General features: G+C 43.2%; 1 protein-coding gene across 3 annotated transcripts in view; it reads right to left on the minus strand.

Moving 5' to 3' along the window:
• The window catches only part of Rell1 (RELT like 1), a 64,469-nt gene extending 46,446 nt beyond the window's left edge, over nt 1–18,023 (minus strand). Inside the window, exon 1 of one of the 3 annotated variants that reach the window (XM_071614210.1) lies at nt 17,974–18,023. Coding sequence is in view for 1 of the 3 variants with exons in the window: in XM_027937912.3 (XP_027793713.1) it covers nt 17,547–17,634 (88 nt within the window). In the remaining 2 variants the exon portion in view is untranslated. Of the gene's footprint in view, nt 1–2,807; nt 2,826–17,546; nt 17,736–17,973 lie in introns of those variants that run through there. The other 2 variants (XM_027937912.3, XM_071614211.1) reach the window with 2 other exon arrangements.
• Nucleotides 18,024–19,544: the final 1,521 nt, after the last annotated feature.

A 19,544-nucleotide genomic window follows, 5' to 3' on the forward strand; every position in this document is an offset into this window, starting at 1 on the left:
TCGCCTTCCAGGTCCCCTTCTTCCACCAGGAGGATCTTTTCTGCTGTCCTTTAATAAAGCTTTCCACTTTCCACTCTACACTTGCCTCGGCGTGCTTTTCTGGTGTTATACTTCAGCATTCTGGAAGCAAGGACCCTTCACTGTCACCAGTAAACAGCGGTAATAATGCTTTTCATTGTACTTTCACATTCAGTATTTTACTTGAAACTCCTATTGCCAACAAGTTAGCTAGGAAGGTTGATGATATATCCTTATTTTGCAAATACATCAGTGGCCTAACATGACATCACTGGCTAAAGACAGAGAAAGGAGCCAAAACAGACCTGCTGTCACCTTTCTTACTTATACATCACAAGAGCACCCCATTCAGACACACTATGCTAAAAGTCATCTAACACAAACAGGACTTCCCCAAGTGGAGGGCAGGGTGTCCCACCTTGAACTTTGACCCCAATCATAGCTCCTGGGACTCGGTGAGAGCACTCTTGACCCCTGCTACATGGAACCTATGCAAGCAGACCCTCTCCTTCCAGAAGCACGTCCAGGTTATCAATTGATGGGAGTACCCACTTTAACTGTAGTTTGATAGGCAGTTTTTTAAAGATCCTATTTGGGTAGGACAGAATGTTCAAAATACCTACACACCATTTGCCAAATAGCAACTGTTTCCAAAAGCATAAACAAGTATATTCTTTTTAGAGTTGGGCAACCCACACACCCTGCAGCCTCACACTCTTTTCAGGTAGGCCATTTCTGAATGACAGCAACACACCCGTGACCAGTACACCCCTGTGCTCATCAACACAGGGTCCAGTTTGCATATTCAAGAAGGCTACTAATAGCACATACCTAAACCCAGCTTTGGGAATTGGCCCTCAGATCCATTTTCACAGGACTCAGAATCTCATTCCAAACTGCCAGATCCCTAAGGGGACACTAAATCCGTGCTTACGTAACCTCACCAAAGGCCACTGTTCACGTTCCAGAGGGCTATGATTCCTAAGAAAATTCTGTCCATGGGTATTCCTTGCAAGAGGCCAAGCAAGGACTAGGTTAGAAATTACTTAAACTATAAGAGGAAGACTAAGTAGTGAGTGCCAGAAAAAAGTCATCAACTAGGAAGCTGAGGACAGGCCCAGATGGCCTGTTTCCGGCAGAAACAGCAAGAGCAGGGCCAGGCAGTGTCCCTTCAGGGATCAGCGAGTCCCCAGGAACTTACAGAGGAAGGTGGAGCACAGGACAAGTCTTGGGGAGCTAGATTCCTGGTTTCTGAGTACAAGCTGGCCTGCCAGGGTTGGGAGGCCAGCCCTGCCATCCCCCTTAAGCACACCGCAGCAAACTAACCTCCAGAGACAAGGGGCAGGGCTGAGCTGGCTGGAGTGGAGCAAGGGCTTTAAACAGGGAGACTAGCCCAGCACAGGCCTAACCCTCAGAGGGAGAGGGAGACACAGACTGGGCGTCCCCCTGGAGTGCTGGGGTTTATGATGTCCAAATTTGGGGCTGTGGGGTGTTCAGCTGATTCACCACCAACTGCTGAGAGCAATTAAACTGCACAGCTCCTCCCTTTTGTGCCCAGTATCTTTATTTGCATTATATATTTTTTAACCTCCACAACTATTATTAAACACATCTCAGAAATGGAGACCATAAAGAAGCAAGTATCTGTCACTCATCTGAGGAATGGCTGGCCTAAGATGTAAATCGAGGTCAGCTCTGGGCAGGGCCCACACTCTGGGCCACAGCTGCTCCCGAAGAAGAAGGAAGAAAGGCAGAAACCAGCCCTTCTTGGCTCGGCTATGTTCAACTTGCCTTCTAGTTAGAAGACCCCAGCAGATAAAAAAAAAAAAAAAAAAACTGTTTCTTTATCTATAAAATGAACATAATAATGCAATCATTGCTGAGTACTAAATGAGTTTAACTTGGGTTTACCCAAGTGTCCAGTACAGAGTAAACGCTCCGTAAGCCTTGGCTCGCATTGCAGTCATTATTATTATTTATTATTATCAGCAATAACTGTCGTTATCAGTGTACAGTAGCTACTATCCTTGTGAAGCTTATAGCTCAGCTGGGGACACAAAGCCAAGCACAGAGGGACAGGTACTGACCCCTGGAGCAGGGCTGGAGGGGGTAGTGTGTAATGTGGAGTTCAGAAGACCCCAGGCAGCAGTTGCTCCCTGTCACGCACAGCAGCCGGCACTTCTCTTCCTTCCAGGAACAGGAAGCGGATAATGATTAAACAGAAAACTACACAAGTCCTAAACAGAGGGCTTTCCAATTAATCACAGGCTAAGGCAGGCAGTGTTCCTGCCAGACAGCACGTGATATGGCTTCTGAGAATATGGGAACTGGGAGATGAGGTGAGTAACTGAGGGGCCGCAAGGTTCCATGTGGTCAGAGTGTCCTTATGTGAAATTCCCACAACTGCTGCTAGAGAAGGGACAAAGGAAAAGAAGGGCCAGGAGAGAAAGCAAAGACCTGTCAGGAAAGACAAACACAGAAAAGGTTAAACAGGAGTAATCAAAACCTCCCTACACATAGAGAAGTGGATTTTAAAGGAGAGAAATGAATGTGAAGGTCACTAGGATGAAACCCAAATAAGGACTCTGAAAACCAGTAGCAACCATTTACATACAATGAAAAAATACTATGAGTAATAGTCACACATTGATGCATATTTATTTGTATGGTTACTATTTCAACATTTCACAGATATTAGCCTTCACAATAACCCTATGAGGCAGATACTATCATTTTCAACATCATTTACAGATGTAAAAACTAAAGCATAGAGTAGTCAAGACACTTACACCAGGTCACACAGGTAGCAGGTAACAGATGTGAGATTTTAATTTAGGCTGCTGGTTACAGAGTCCCAGAGTCTCATGCCCTGCCGCTCTGTCACCTCTTAACTGTAAAAGCAAACAATTTTATGTTCAGTGTAATTCCATGGAATGTGATTATCCACAGTTCATCACTACTTGAGACAATATGATGTTCTAGTAGTTAAACAACAGCCTTGAGTAGAAAATCTACAGATAATCATTACTCATTGAATCCAGTAATAATTCTAGAATGACAGAATGGTTTTTTCCTAGTGAGTCAATTATTGGAAAGGGAGGGTGCACTTAAAAGTTACATTTTCTCCAATAACATTTTTCTTTCTTTTTTTGCAACAAGTGTTAATTTAAAAAATAATCTGCCACCATTTATAAGCAGCAAAATTTAAGTGCCACCCTGATCTGCATGTAATTGTTGAAACTGCTGACTACTTCTCAGAAATCCTAAACTTCAACTCTTAAAATAGAAACAAGCTGAAAAAGGGATCAGTCTTGTCATATTCCTTTTCTAAAACATCTTAGTGATACTCAGATTTTTTTTTTTTTTAACTACAAATAGGTCAATAAAGAGCCTTCATTACTATTAGGCTGAATCATATGAAGTTGTTGTCACTGTAAGTCAAAACCAGCTCAATGCTGGTCATTTCACATGGTTCAGCCAAACATTAATATCAATGCTTCAGATGTTAGTCAGAATGCAGTCCTGGAAATCCCCTGGTAGGGGAACTGCCTGTAACTACAATCCATTATATTGACATACTAGGTATTTCCTCTGACTAGAGGAAGAAACAATACTTTGAAATCTTTGGTCTAAACCATAGGAAACAAGGGTCAAGGACAACATGTGGTGGTCTTCCACTTAGTACATTATACTATACTTCCACTTTAGTATACTATAAAATACAGTATAAACACAGGAAAAGGACAGCACTAGCCTGATATTTCTTTCCTTTCCTTCTAAATTTTTAAACATCTTTTAATTTTTTTTCCTAAATAGAAAACAAGTGTAATTTTAGATTGTTCTGGGCACAATGTTTTAATGCTGTTAGTTTTCATCAACAGGAAAGACAATTATTATATTTTTCCAACATCCAATTTTTCAGTACCAACTGGGTGTCCTGAGATTCAATTCAATTCAGTTCTAACATTATCCACCTTTGTAGTACAGACCTTCCAGGTGGAGGGCTCAGTCCCACAGGATGGCCCCTGCGTCATATGCCAGTCTCACACAGGGTCTCCAGGTTAAGCAAACTGCTGTCCAGCTGACCACAAATCTGGGGGTTTCCCACCATCCCCTACTCAGCATCAACAGTTTACTATAATGACTCACAGAATTCAGTGAGGCACGGTACTTCTAATTTCAGGTTTATTATGACAGATTCAGCCCTGGAACAGCCAAAAGGAAGAGATGCATAGAGCAAAAGTATGGAAAGGGGAGGGGTCAGGCTTTCCGAGGGCACTTCCACTCCACAGGCTCCCTCAGTTTCCTTATTTCAGTGTTTACTGAAGTTTTGTAGGTAGGAAAGATTGATAAAATCACTGGATGTTGGTGACTGACCCAATCTTCAGCCCCTCTCCCTTCCTCCAGATCAGGAAGGGACTAAAAGCTCCCAACCTCCAATCACATGGTTGGACCCACAGGCAACCAGCCCTATCCAGAAGCTATCTGCTGCCCCACCAAGTCACTACATTAGCATAAAATCAAGTATGGCTAAGGGCTCAGTACAAATAACAAAAGATGCTCCTATTGTGCAATAAATTCCAAGGGTTTCAGGAGTTCTGTGCCAGAAATCAGGAACAGAAACCAAACATATTTTTATTATACCACATTGACTCAAAGTTAAGAATCTTGGGCTGGGGTTGTGGCTCAGTGGCAAAACGCTTGCCTAGCACGTGTGAGGCACTGGGTTCAATTTCCAGTACCACATTAAAAAAAAAAAAAAAAAACTAAATAAATAAAAGTACAAATCACAAATTAAAAAAAAAAAAAAAGTCTTTATTCATTAGTATTTCAAGGTGCAACACCAAACCAGCATGGGAAAGATCAAATGTTCTATCCTATGGTTCCAGAAAAAGAATTTTTTTTAAAGACTTTTTTTTTAAAGAATTCTTGGTGTCAACATACCTTACATACAAACAGAGATATGAAAAATTGTGGTATATATGTGTATTAAGAATTGTAATGCAAAAAAAGTACATGTAAAATGGCATAATTTGGCGTGACATACTTTATATACAGAGTTACGAAAACTTGTGCCGTAAATGGGTAATAATGAGTATAATACATTCCACTATTGTCATGTATATAAAAAATAAATTTAAAAAAAAGAATTCTTTCCCTCCAAATCTTTTCCCATTCCTACCCTTCCCATCCACCCAGTAACCAAGACAGGGACTATACAATCTGTGCAAGTACAACTTTCATAATATGCAGACACTAAATGTCTACTAGATTCCCTTCTGATTGGTCATTTTTCCTCCCTCCAAATCTCTGCAATCACATTCTAAGACATTGAGAGACTAAGAGAACAGACCTGCAGGAAGTGAGAGAGATGGTGCTTTAGCCAAACAGGGATATACATCATCCATGTTAATCTGAATGTCTACTGACAGACTCACACCTCCAGACCCAGAAGGGATGAAAATAGCTGGTCTTGACTGACAATAGGGCCAAACACTGAAAATGTTCAAGTCTTCTAAAAATAAATGTTTAGCAGTTAAGAATTCAGTAGTCAAGCTGGCCATGTAACTTCCGAGGATTTACTCCAAGATGAATTCATAATTAGTCAGCTTTTACCATTAATGAACATGTCTTGGCTCCCCCCGTCCCTGCCCCAAAGCTGTGTACACTGCACTTATTTCATTCTTGCTTCCCAGCATTCCTTAAACTGAAAAGAACTTTCTTTCTGTCTATACCTCACATGTATGGCACGAAACCTATTTAGTGCTACATGGGTCTTATTTGTATTACTTACAAAGGACTATATTATTTGCCTGATCCTCTAAACAACTCTGAGATGTATAAAGAACAAAACAAGTATTATTTGCACTCTTGTCCTTTTTTTCTTTCTCCAGATGTGGACACTGAAACAGCAAACCAGCTGCCTTGCTGACAATATGGGGCCGTCACAAACTCAGGTCCTATTTAGTTCAGCCTCTTGGGCTGTTCCATCATAGGGCAGCACCTGAGGGCCTCTTCTGGTCCCCCTTCCTCCACTCCCATCCTAAACCTCAGCCCTCGCTGCCCACACAATCAAGTGCAGTTTTAGTAGCTCCTTAGCCTAGCTTCAATGTCCCACAGTTTCCACCTCTGTCCCCACCGGGTCTTCACTGACTTTTCTGCTCCTCCCTCCATCCCTTTACCCAGGTCGATTCATGGGATCAGGACACCCATGATCAGGACACTACACTTCCTCTAAGGTCCACTTAAATGTCAAGTTTTAGGTTATGAAGTCCTTTCCATCCTTCTCATCAGCAGAGGAAACATCTCCCTCCTCTGTGATTCCCACACAGCACTTAGTGGTTCTGATTATACCAAATCCATTCTCCCACCACTGCAGGACAGAAACCAAATGTAACATACCTACACAATACTTAACAGCATCTCAAAAAAGAAAAAGCTCATTTTTAAATCAACTGTGCGCTGTATAATAAAGAATCTCTACAAGCTTTGCCTGCAAAGGCTATAAAGACATTGACTTGGAAAATAAGCATGTGAAATAATTTCCCCCTCCAAACCCAATTTCTTGCTTGGCTGTCAGCCAGTTGAGCATGTCACAAGTCTCTACTTTTCTGCTGGTGGTTGTTCTGTGATTTGTCTTCAACAGAGGGTAGAAAGAACTGAGGACGCAATAAACACATTCAAGCCACACAAGCATGTAGCAAAAAAATGAAGGAACGAGCCCTGCACATCTGCCGCCTCGCCAATGCCAGGAAATTCTGGGCTGCTGTTCTTCTATACTGTGGATAATTCACACAATTGTGCTGGAGGCTTCCAGCTATGCAGAGCTGTTGGGGCACTGGAAAATTAGTATTTCCAAGTTACATTTTAGGACAGAAAGCCCAGTGAAGTCTTCAAACTTCCACCTCTTAGAGGAATCTCAGAAAACCATGTTGTATTTGTATCTAAGCACAGAGAAGTAGGCTTGACTTGTTATCTGTACTGAAAGGAACTGTTTATTCATTTGTTTTTAAACCTACCTACCATGTGACACATTATATATAGGTCTTTATAAATCTTCATCCATTTAAACATTTCTGGCAGATTAAGAAGAGTAATGGCATAGTTATTAAATTTGTCTTTTCAGGAACTGAAAGTGATTTTTCCTTCATATCTCTATCATGCCAGCATTTTATTAAAAAAAAAATCATCTCCAAGCTGAATTACATGTAAATTGAATCACTCCTTTAAATACTCTAAAAGAAGTGGACAGTTTCTGAAAAACTCCTAGGCTAATTACGCATTTCTCACTAAAAACAAAAATCTACATTTCATTCATAAGATGCCTTGATTTGGTCTTGTTTTTTTGTTTACAGTACAGGGGATTGAACTTTACCCCTGAGCCACATCCCCAGCCCTTTTCCTTTTTTATTTTGAGACAGGATCTCACTAAGTTGCTTAGGGCCTTGTTAAGTTCCCAAGGATGGCCTCAAACTTGCAATCCTCCTGCCCCAGCCTCCTGACTAAACTTCGATGACAGGTGTGTGCCACCAGACCTGGCTTGGTTTGATCATTAAGTAGACAGAACTTTGGTGGAAAAGTAAGACAAATGAAATGCAAAACATTTCTCCTACCAGGGGACAAAGCACAGAATACATGCAATTTCACATCATGCAATGAACATTTGAGAAGAAGAAATATACAGCTAGCTTTATATCCAAATATACAGCTTCTCTTCCTCTGTGACTTGAGCAGGAAATTTCACTTTTTTCACCTTAGTTATTTCTCCATCTCAGTTTCCTCACCCCTACAGAGCCAAGAATAAGGCAATATGTTCCTCATATGGTTGCAAAAATTAAATTTGATCAAGCGACCAAATACTTATGCATCTCACATGCTTGGCTGCTTCAAGGAATTCTAGTTAGACAAAACATACTCAGAAGAAACAAGTGTATGTAATTGAGTGTTAAATAACATGGAACAGATGTAACATGGACTCAATTTTGTATGTTCACAGGAAGTGACAATACTAGAATACATAGGAGAGGTTCCTGGGAATGTTATCTTGGATCTCAGCTTGAAGAATGGACAAGGGATGGGACACAGATAGCCCAAAAAGGGAGGGAATTCCAGGTGAAGATGGGTACAACCACCTACTTCTTCTCTCGTCTCTCCAACCCTCCTGCTCATATTTGATTCATAGCCAGCATCACTAGGGAATGTGAGAGAAAAGCCAATTCCCCAACCCCATCCCAGACCTTCTGCCTGGGCCTGGGTCAGCCCTGCAGCTGGCCTCATGCACAGTTGGGCCTGGGAACCACTGCTGTGGCTCGGCTTCCTCTGAACTCCTATATTAGTCTGTTTTCTGCTACCAATAACACAATGCCACAGACTGTAAGTTAAAAGAAAGAAGTTCATTAGCTCACAGTTCGGCAAGTTCAAGGGGCCTTCATCTGGTGATGGCCTTCTTGCTGACAGAGTCGCCAGGTAACTCAGGGAATCACACAGTTGAGAGGCAAGTGGCAGGCACAGAACTGCATGCAAGTACATGTGTGCGTGTGCACCTGTGTCTCTTCTGGTCTTTCTTCCTCTTTTCACAAAGCCATCAGTATAATGAGGGCTCCACCCTGGTGACTTAATCCAATCCTAATCACCTCCCAAAGCCCCCCCCCCAAACACCATATGTAGATTAAGATCCCATACTCTTAATGATTCATAGTAGAGATTTTAACACATGAAGCACTGGGGACACTCGAACCATATTACCACCTCACCTCTACAGTGACCGCTGGTTCTGTTCAACTGGCTAAGCCCTAAGGCTCTCCAGTTTTAAACTTCATCTCCTCCAGAAAGCTTGTCCAACCTATGTTGGATTTTCATGTCTCCACTCATGACTCACCCCAGCCCCAGGTGAGATACTCTGGCCCTGTGCCAGACTTCTCTTATTGAGACACTTTAACACTTTATCATAAATTATCTTTCCTGATAAGCTGCTAGTTCTATTCTGTTCAGACCATTTCATCCTCAGTGCCTGGCATACAGTATGGGCACTTTGTTAATATTTGCTGAATGACTAAATAAATCAAAGAATTAGCCTGTTGCTCCAGTTTGAATGTGTTCCCAAAAATTCGTGTTGGAAACTTAATCCTCAAATTCATGTTAATGATGTTTGGAGGTGGGGCCTCTGGGAGGTAATTAGGATTAGATGAGGTCATGTAGGTAGGGCTCCCAGGGTGGCATTACAAGAAGAGGAAGACCTTATAAGAGGTGACCTTATAAGAAAAGGAAGAGACACGTAGTCTCTTTCACCATGTGATGCCCTCTACCATGTTAAGAGGCAGAAAGGAGGCTGACATCAGGTGCCAGTGAATGCCAGTGCCATGTTCTTAGACTCCCCGGCTTCCCAACCTGTGAACCACATATATGTCTATTCTTTATAAACTATCCACTCTCAAGTATTTTGTTATAGGACCAAAATACAGACTCAGACAACCATGAAACAAATTGTTTTGAATATTATAAAGTATCATAAATTAGGATTATGATACACACACAATTGATAGATGCATCACAAGCCTTAATTGTAGAAAAGCAACTTGGTTTACTTTATCTTTGAATGGATAAGGGTTTTGAAAATCTGCACTGAAAACATTCACTAACACTCCCTCCTCTCAGTGCCACACTACTTTCCCCTGATAAGGTAAAACTTGCTTACTTGATGTTATCATTTTCTCTCTCCATGACCAGATTTTTCCACCTTTGGAGCAATTTGGCCCATAGAAGTTGGCACACAAACAGCCTCTTGCCAACTCAGGGGAAGAGCAAGGCAGACTTGCAGCTAAGATTTGGAGGTAAATACTGAAACGAGTAACTCTTCACTTTTCTTATAAAGACAAAGCCTTGGGCGAAGAATTGGAACATGGGGATTCTAACTTGGGCTTCCTTCCTTCATTCACACTTTCAAGTATCTGCTCTATTCTGGTCCTATGCTTAACTGTGAGTCCCCAACAGTGAACAAGAGGTACTGAGTCCCTCCCTAATGATCTGCTCCTCCATGAGCTAAACCACTCCTGACTCCTGCAGGCCACTGAGACTCACTCAGTTTCTCCACCTGCAAAGGGAGGGGACTAATGACAACATGATTTGTTAAAGTACCTTCACACCCTGTAAGTATTTTACTAAGAGCTGACCAGGAGTCAGATAGCTAAAGCCACGCTTTCTCAAGTTCTACTCATCCCAGACCCTAAGAACTGGGAAACCAGACCCCTGAGCCTGAGGACCAAGGAAATCTGCCACCAGCAGCAATGCTGGGTCCACTTCAGTGGAAAGACAGTTGAACAGAATGGAAAGAGTCCTAGAGGGAGTAAAGTCCTGCAAGGCCAGCTTCTTCCGCTAAGCAAGCTTGAGATCTCCAATGCCCCTTCCATCCCTAACACTACAGGATTCTGCTTTCTCGTGAGATCATACTTCATCAACATACTCAACAGGCCACGGGGTGGTGCACACCTGTAATCCCAACAGCTCGGGAGGCTGAGGCAGGAGGAACACAAGTTCAAAGCCAGCCTCAGCAACTTGGCAAGGCCCTAAGCAACTCAGTAAGACCCTATCTCTAATAAAACATGAAAAGGGCTGGGGATGTGACTCAGTGGTTAAGCATCCCTGGGATCAATCCCTGGTACCAAAAAACAACACTCAACAGTGAGCAGTGAGACAATGCCCAATAAACAGCCAGACACTGGATAACCAAAAAGCATGCCAATGTGCTAATTACATTCTAGGGGAAAACTGGCTTGATTTTTTTTTTTTTGGGGGGGGGCATTTTACCACTAAGCTACATCCCCAGTCTTCCTTCCTTCCTTCCTTTCTTGATTAGTTTTTTAGTTATAGATGGACACAATACCTTTGTTTTATTTATTTTTATGTGGTGCTGGGGATCAAATCCAGTGCATCACACATACAAAGCAGGCGCTCTGCCACTGAGCTACAGTCCCAGCCCTCCTTTTTATTTTTTATCTTGAGATGGGGTCTTGCTATGTTGCTGAGGCGGGTCTTGCTATGTTGCTGAGGCTGGTCTTGAATTTGTGATTCTCCTGCCTCGAGTTTCCCAAGTCATTTACAGGCATGTAAGTCACACCCTGAAAAAGTGGCACAATGTTGTGACCACACCTACAGATCAGCTGACTAGAAATAAAGCAGTTGATGCAATCGTAAGAAAGTATCACATTTTACCTTTATAAAGGTAATGGTTTACTTCCTTCTTCTTCACTTCCTTCCTTGCCCTTTTTTTTTTCTTGGCAGCCAATGTCTCTGACCCATATAGTTCCTGCCTCCCCCAAAAAACTCTGCCAAGCCCTCTGGCCCCTACTCTTCCTCCCAAAGCCTTGGGCACTGCCCAACACTGCATCCCCAAGGACCCTTTCCATAGCCAGCACCAGCATCCAGGGCTTAAGAGCTGAATGGGATAGGAGATGCTCCAGTAATGACAGAGGACCAGAAAAGAAAATTCTGGAGTGGTTAGGAATTTTGTCTCATCCTTTAGCTGTGAAGGATGTCTGGTTAAGAAAAATAATAGTAACATATCTTTTTAGTGCTTATTGTGCACCAAACATTGTGCCAAGCAATTGTTTTATTTCATGTAATTGTAACAATAACTCCATGGGGCAGTTCAGCCATATTTTCTCCATAATCAGATAAGAAGTAGTTCAAAGATTTTTTTCTCTCTATGAATTGCACTTTTACTAGCAACTGAGATGCAGTTATGAACAGAAGCATACAAACAAAATGGAGGAGAGGACCTGGGAGGGCTGGCAGCTGGAACAGGAAACCGAAGACCCAAGTCTGGGGAATTGTCCCTGTTTGGTATCCTGGGACAGTGCCAAAGGAGCAAAAATAAGAAGCTGGGGGGCTTGGAGAACTGAAGTAGAAGTGGAAAACCAGGTCCCTTGAGTTTAATGAGTCTGGCAAAAGGATCCTCGAGATAAGGTGACTGGGCACAATACCTTGGGTTGCCCAGGGTATCCACCACCCTCTACCCACCCACTCTCCCACAAGTCCCTTGGGTGGATTCAGTTTCATTCTTACAAAGAAAGCTGTGTCGATAACTGGCAGAACACAGCAGAGAAGAAATTTAGCCCAACTACTGCATCTATCCATCAAGGTTCCATTAGAATGGGCACCTGTCCATAAAGCCACCCAGAATAAACGAAACCTCGGCTTCATCCAGGTAGCTTTCTTTTATTCAATTCCACTCTAGAATATCAAGGTGGTGCTTCTTTTCTTAAATACCATGCATTTGAGGAGTTATTTTCTTCACAGGTTATTTTTGTATTTAAAAAAAAAAATCTTCAGAGCCGGGAAAAGTGGCAGCCACCTATAATACCAGCGGCTCAGAAGGCCGAGACAGGAGGATCACGAGTTCAAAGCCAGCCTCAGCAACATCGAAGCACTAAGCAACTCAGTGAGACCCTGTCTCTTTCAATAAAATACAAGATAGGGCTGGGGATGTGGCTCAGTGGCCGAGTGCCCCTGAGTTCAATCCCTAGTACTGAAAAAACAAAATCAACAACAACAACAAAAAAAAAACTTCAGATTTTTGATATTTTTAAAAACCTCTGTAGAGGTTTTTTTTTGTGTTTCTCTATAGGATATTTTGGATATTTACAGAAGATACATACATTTGACTTTCAACAGACTGAATAGTTGAGTCAAAGAGGAAATACAGAACCATAATTCCTTATCTGGAAACCTGGAAGTCAGATGTGCTTAAATTCAGACTCTGTGATTCTAGAAAGGAAATGTGGTGCATTTAACACACATTGTGTAACACTCAGAAATCAAACTTGTTAGTATTACTACAGGAAAATATTCAGACTAAGTGAGATAAATACATACTCCAGAATCTCACCTTAGTTCAGGTTGTTTTATCACCAGGGTATCCACCACCCTCTACCCATCCCACTCTCCTTGAGGGTATACCAAAAGCCTACAGAAATTTTTCTTTTCAAAACTTTTCACATTTGAGAATTGCCCAGAAAGGATTGTAGGCATGTCAAAATGGCTCAAATGCTAGAAAAAAAAATAATCAATCTGCTACTAATCAAAATGCAAAAATAAAAATAATCATGGTATCAATTTCTGCCCAAAAGATTGGCAAATATGTTTCTCAGGGGGGAAATGCCAAGAGTGTGAAATGTGATACTTTTAAACCATGGCTGTGACAACAAATTGGGACAACTTTCAGATAAACACTGGAATCATCAACGGCCTCAAAAATGTGAATATCACTGACCTCTAAATTGCCTTTTTAGGAACCATTTTCTGTGAAAGTCAATAGTCATCCAAGATCATGCACAAAAGTATACATGGAAACAATGAGTTTTTTTCTTTTATTTGTAGATATCTTCTTTTGTTTATTTTTATGTGGCACTGAGGATCAAACCGAGTGCCTCACCCATGCAAGGCAAGCGCTCTAATACTGAGCCACAAACCCAGCCCCAGAAACAATGAGGTTTAAAACAATTAGTTAATAACTGCAACCTCCTAAAAGAGGCACAGTGAGGAAAAATACAGCAAATCCACACAATGGAACATCATCAGCCATTTTTTTTAGTTTATAGGAAAATGTAGAAACCTTTATATAGAATATAAGGTGAAAGGGCAGGATACAAGAGACTTGCATTGCCTTATGATCCTACTGAAGTATAGGATACATTTCGAGAGGACCAGAATAATATACTAACAGTGAAAGATGCTCAGAGTAATGGGATTAAGGTGTTTCTCTTCCCCTTACCACACAAACTTTCAAAATTTGAGGGGATTTTCCAAAAATACCCGCAGCATTATATTTTAGCTGAGGGACAATGGTGAAAACTTCACCACTTAATTATTTGTCAATAGCAGCCATCCCATGTATCTGAGATGTCACTTTGGGCTTTTAGAAAATTACAACTTATCATTGCAACATCATCACCACCTCTAGGATGCAAGCCATATAAAATATTTGGTCTACATTTATTAGTCTTAATTGACATATATTATAATTAAATCAAGTCTAAGGGAGCACTTCTGTGCTGTAAAATCAATAAATACACAGATAAAAGACTTCCCACTGTGCCATCTGCCAAGAACTTTCAGAGGTAACAGCTTATTTGAACCTCACTAACATGGAAACAAGAACAGGCACAATGCCCCCATTTCACAGGTGAAGAAATGGAGGTAGAGAGAACAATACTCTGCCAATGGCAGAGTTGAGTCTCTCTTTAGCTTTTGACATCAAATCCAGGGCTATAACTTAAAGCAAAGTGCTAGTTCTACTACATCTTGCTACTACCCTGTTAATTAAATGATCTAAGTACTTAGACCATTGCCTGCCACATAACACGTAATAAACATCAAATCCCCTCTTCCAAAAAGAATAAAATAAAATACCCATGATGTATACAAAAATTCCAATTTTAGTCCTTGTAAGCTGCACTACATTCTATTATACTGGCTTTCAGCAGATCATTCTATTGGTAATTTTTTTTAATTTTTTAAATTAGACTTTAACGTCAGAGCCAAATAATTCTTGAAAAAGTAATGATGAAATTTTTGTGTCACCTGGAACTATGTTCTCTCTGGTTCAAATCCAACTATTCAAATTCCCAAATAGTTTACTCGATTCATCTCTTTCTGGAGGAGAGGGATATGCAAAGGATAGGGAGGAAATGACAGGTACTTTTCAAGTTTTCATTTCCTCTTTAAATTAAATTTGATCATGGAATTCCAAAGAATGCTTTTTCAAACATTCCATTCACTGGCCATGTATATGTGAATGTACGTTTTGGTCAGCTACCTGCCCAAAGGAGAACCCAGAATTTAATAAAGCTTATCTTTAGCATCTCAATGAAAAGTCAGGAGACTGGATGGAAGCCCACAGAACCTGGGATTCTACACTTCTCATCTCACTAGTCTCTGCACCTTTTCCACCCACTCCTTACTCAGGGGCCATGCCCACTGCCTGGTAGAGAAACTGAGAAACCAATAAGCCCTAAGGCTGAGTAACCAGAGAACTTGACATAAATAAGCCAAGATGTGGAAAATCACCCCTTCTGATGTTTGTGGTATATAGTCTCAAATGTTGCTTCTAAGAGACAGACGTTCAGTGAGACTCTTCTGCTGCAAAGGAAGTGAAAGAGATATTGCCACTACCCACTGTAAAGCTATCTGTCCTCTCTACTTCACAACTTCTGATAACAACATGCTTATAATATTATCATCTTAAATTCTCTATTTTAGAATCTCAGCAAGATTGCTAAAGTTGATACAGTGGGATACAGTAGAACGGAAATGAACTTTAGAATTAAGCAGATTGGATTATCCCGGGGGAAAAAAAAACATATATTCATACATATACAAGTGCATATACACACAGATACACACATAGCCCCTAGTGGTTGTGCTTTTCTGATTGAATGCCGAATGACAGAATACCTGTGTGACGTTGTCCCACTGAAAATAAATACTTCATAGAGTTATGAGATATGTTTTAATATATACAAAGTGCCCAACCCCAAACCTGGGACACACCAAGCTCTCAACATGACTTCCCATCCCCTGGCTTTCTTCCTACTTCCCTAACAAATATTAGCAAGCCTTTGGTTCCAAGGAGATTAGATGTTGGCTGTTCAAGACATCTTTTTTTTTGGGGGGGGGGGGGGGGATCAGAGATTGAACTCAGGGGCACTCAACCACTGAGCCACACCCCAGCACTATTTTTGCATTTTATTTAGAGACTGGTTCTCACTGAGTTGCTTAGCACCTCGCTTTTGTTGAGGCTGGCTTTGAACTCATGATCCTTCTGCCTCAGTCTCCCAAACCGCTGGGATTATAGGCATATGCTACCACACCTGGCTAAGACATCTTCTCTTGATACAGGTCTTAAATCACACTAACAAAGTGATACTCTGTATTTCTTCCTTTTTTAGATACCTCATTCTTTTTAAGCAATAACTTTCATCAAAAAGGTTACTGTGCAATATTAGATAAGGGCTTTCTCAGTCACACTGCAGTCCTCAGACTTGGATGTTGCTCAGAGATCTATAAAAATACAAACCTGTTCTAGGAATAGATTTTTCCTGCTGACCCATAATTATGTGCATCATATGCTAAATTTTTAACAATTTTACTCACAGGTTGAGCTCTCTTCCAAATTCTGGAGCATTTGATCCTAGCCCTTGAAGCACTATCTACAGTCTGGAGTTCAATTTGAACCTAGCTATGTACCTTTAGTCCCAGCAATGAAACACAGGATGAAAATCAAAAATCTCCCATCAAATAAAACATGGCACTCACTGTCATTTCCCCAGGGTGGATGGCTGAAGGAAACACAGGTATGATAACAAAGACTCAAGAGACACATTATCCCTCCTATTCCCTTCCTAATCTGTTCTGCATCCTATGAAAAAGCAAAGGCCAAAGTGATTAGCCATTTTAAAAGCTGTAAGTGATCGGAATGTTCTCAGGAGGAAGAGCAGGGTATGTATTTTTTATGGAGAAGATAATCATTGTTCGAAGGTTTCCAATTGCTAATTATTTGTACTGAAGAGGAGCCACCCTGAAGACAAGCTTGGAAGAGCTTGCTGACGTAAGTTTCCAAGCTGTGGTAACCCCAAATGGCCAAGATATAAGCTTTTTTTTTTTTCCAAACTACTGCTGTTGGGTGGCAATTAATAGGGGGATGATGGTAAGAAATCCCTGGTGTCTGAAGTTATAAAAACAAGAGTGTTAGAGCTTCTATAAAAGTTATACCTCCTCTTAAGAGATTTCAATTAAAAACTCCAGCACATAGTTCATCCTTGGAGACAACACTTCAGCATCTCTGCTGGTGGCTTACCGCCACTAAAGGCTCCTTTGGTGATGACAGGAATTGACACAGAAAAGAAAAAAAAAAAAAAAAAAGTAAGTTTACAAATATGCCTTCCCTTCCGCGCTAATTTATCCAGAATGTATGGGAAGAAATCTGGAACCCCTGACCAGTTACAAGAATCCATCAAACACTAAAATAAAAACTTAGAAAGACATTGTGACTCTTCAAGATTTTAAGAGTTTGTGTTTTTTTTTTAAGGTGAGGGAGGCGACGACAGGCCACCCAGTCCCGCATCATGATCTTCCGCTCGCAGGGCCTTTGAGGCACAGGGCGGCAGGAAAGGGGTCCTCGGGAGTCTGAGGCGCGAGGGCAGGGAGAAAGCGCATCCAAGGAAGGCGACACCAAGTCAGGTCCCCACACCATGGGCAGCTCGGAGTTGGGGCGACACAGGTCCACAGAAGAGGCCCCCGGGGAGGGCAGGCGGGAGCCCGCGGGCGGGAAGGGAGGGACGGCAGGCGCTGCTTCGCGCCGCGCCCCGCCCGGGCCACCCCGGGCCAGCCAGATGTTCAACGCCAGGATCCCGCGGCCGCGCCAGAAGAGACAGCGCGGGGCGCAGCGGGGCTGCAGTCCCGAACCCACGCTTCCTTCCGCGCGCCTGGGACCCGGCTCAGCACCTGGCGCCCGGCCCCAACGGGGCACTCACCCGGGGCCACTAGCGGCGAACTCACGGCGCCTCCCACGAAGACGGCAGCGGCGAGGACGGCGGACCCCGGGAGTCCCCGCGGAGCCATAGCCGCGTCGCTTTGCCCTTCTCCCCCGGGGCGCCGCGTACGGCGTTCAGGCTGGCGGCGCGGCTCTGGAACCCGCGGGCGGACCAAGTGGCCCGGGTCTGCCCCCGCGCGCCCTGCGTCCCTCCCCGCCGTAGCCCCACCCAGGCCCCGCCCCCTCGGCTCGGCCCCGCCCCTCCCCGCGGTTCCCGGGCTCCGCCACAAGGTCCCGCTCCCACGGCCCCGCCCACTCCGGCCCGGCCCCGCCTCCCCTTGTAACTCCCGCTTCTCCCCGCATCCCAGGCTCCTCACAGCCGCGCGGATTAGCCGTGCCCCCTTCCCCGCCACTCCGGCCCCGCTCACTGCTGCCCGGTTCCGCCTCTCCCTGCCGCTCCCGCTTCCTCTGCGAACCCCGCAGCCGCGCGGGTTCGGCTTGGCCCCGCCTGTGCCCCACCCACTGCAGCCCGGCCACGCCTCATCTCGACCCCCCACCCCCCGCCGGCTTCCTTTCCAAACCCCGCCTGACCGCGGCGTCGGGATTACGCGGGAGCCCCGAGCAGGGGCAGGTTCTAAGCCTTGCGTCTTCCAGGATTATCCGACGCGGAGGGAGGGGAAAAAGGAAGTGGGGAGGCAAGCCGGGAAGCCCTGGAAGTGCAGTCTAGGCCAGCATCGGAAGGCGGGCCGTCCTTTTTCTCTACTGCTATCTCAATCCCTGTAGTGTTCCCTTCGGTTACTGGTCTAGGAAGGGATGCAGCGCTGGAGGTCAGGTTCCTTTGGAAAATTAAGGAAGAAAGGTGAATAAGTTTAATTGTTCCTGTCCCTGCTTCCATTTAAGGTGCTTCTATTGAGGAAAAGAGCTGTATACATTTCCAGGAATAATTTGTGGAGGTTTGGAGGAGTGGTTAATTGTGTGCCTGTATTGCACCTCCCAAATACTCCCTCATGTAGCTCAAGTGTCCAGTCACTTAGGGTCTCCTTATAACCTCACATCAGTGTGAGGATGATTATTATCCCCATTTCACATGCCAGGAAGTAAACCCATGATGTCTGGGCCACTGTGATCACTGTAATCATCCGCTTTGTGTGGGCTTACTGCTACCCCCTCAGTACCTGGCTCAAGTACCCCACACAGGAAACAAGAGGTCAGAAGTATTTTTGAAATGAAATCATCATCCAAGCATTGACAGAATTGAGAGCCTTTCTTAAAGCAGCTCCCTCTTTACTGACCTGAAGAGACTCCTTCCAAAACAGAACCATCAAACTCATTCTTTGCAGAGATTTGCTGGAGAACACCAATCAACAAGAAGGGGCTGGCTGGGGTCTGGGGTGTTTTCAGAACGAGCCTTTTTCCCTGAGCTGACTGATGGCCTCTAGTTTTCAAAGAACGATTATTTCTACTCTTGCTGAGTCCTCCCTGCTATCTGCTAGACGATTACAAACATTTGCACTGATGTGAGAATTCCTGGCAACAGAAGCTCAGGACACTACAGATGGCTGAGGCTGAAAGATGAAGCCCCTGCCCTTTGAAGCCAAACACAGGCACTGCTCGTCCTGTGCCCAGTTGGCAGCACATCCTGTAGTCTGTCAAGCTTAGCAGGCAGCCCTTTCTACTTGTATATTAACATAAAACCTGAGAATGAATACAAAGGAAAGATATCCATTTGGGTGTCCAACTAAGAAAAGAGAGAATCCCAGGCTAGAAATTAAAGTATAAATTATAAATTGAAACCAGAATAGCTACATAATTTGCAGGATCCAGTGCAAAATAAAAATGCAGGCCTCTGTTTAAACATCATTAAATCCAACAATAAAAGCATTAAACCAACCTTCAAACCCTCCTAAACATGGTGAGTTGTGCTCACACAATTACAAAGCTGACTCTGATTTTATAATTTAGACTATAACAAATGCTTGTACAAAATTGTGTATTCAAG

The sequence above is a fragment of the Marmota flaviventris genome, chromosome 7 (genome assembly GCF_047511675.1).
Source record: "Marmota flaviventris isolate mMarFla1 chromosome 7, mMarFla1.hap1, whole genome shotgun sequence".
Lineage (NCBI taxonomy): Eukaryota > Metazoa > Chordata > Mammalia > Rodentia > Sciuridae > Marmota > Marmota flaviventris.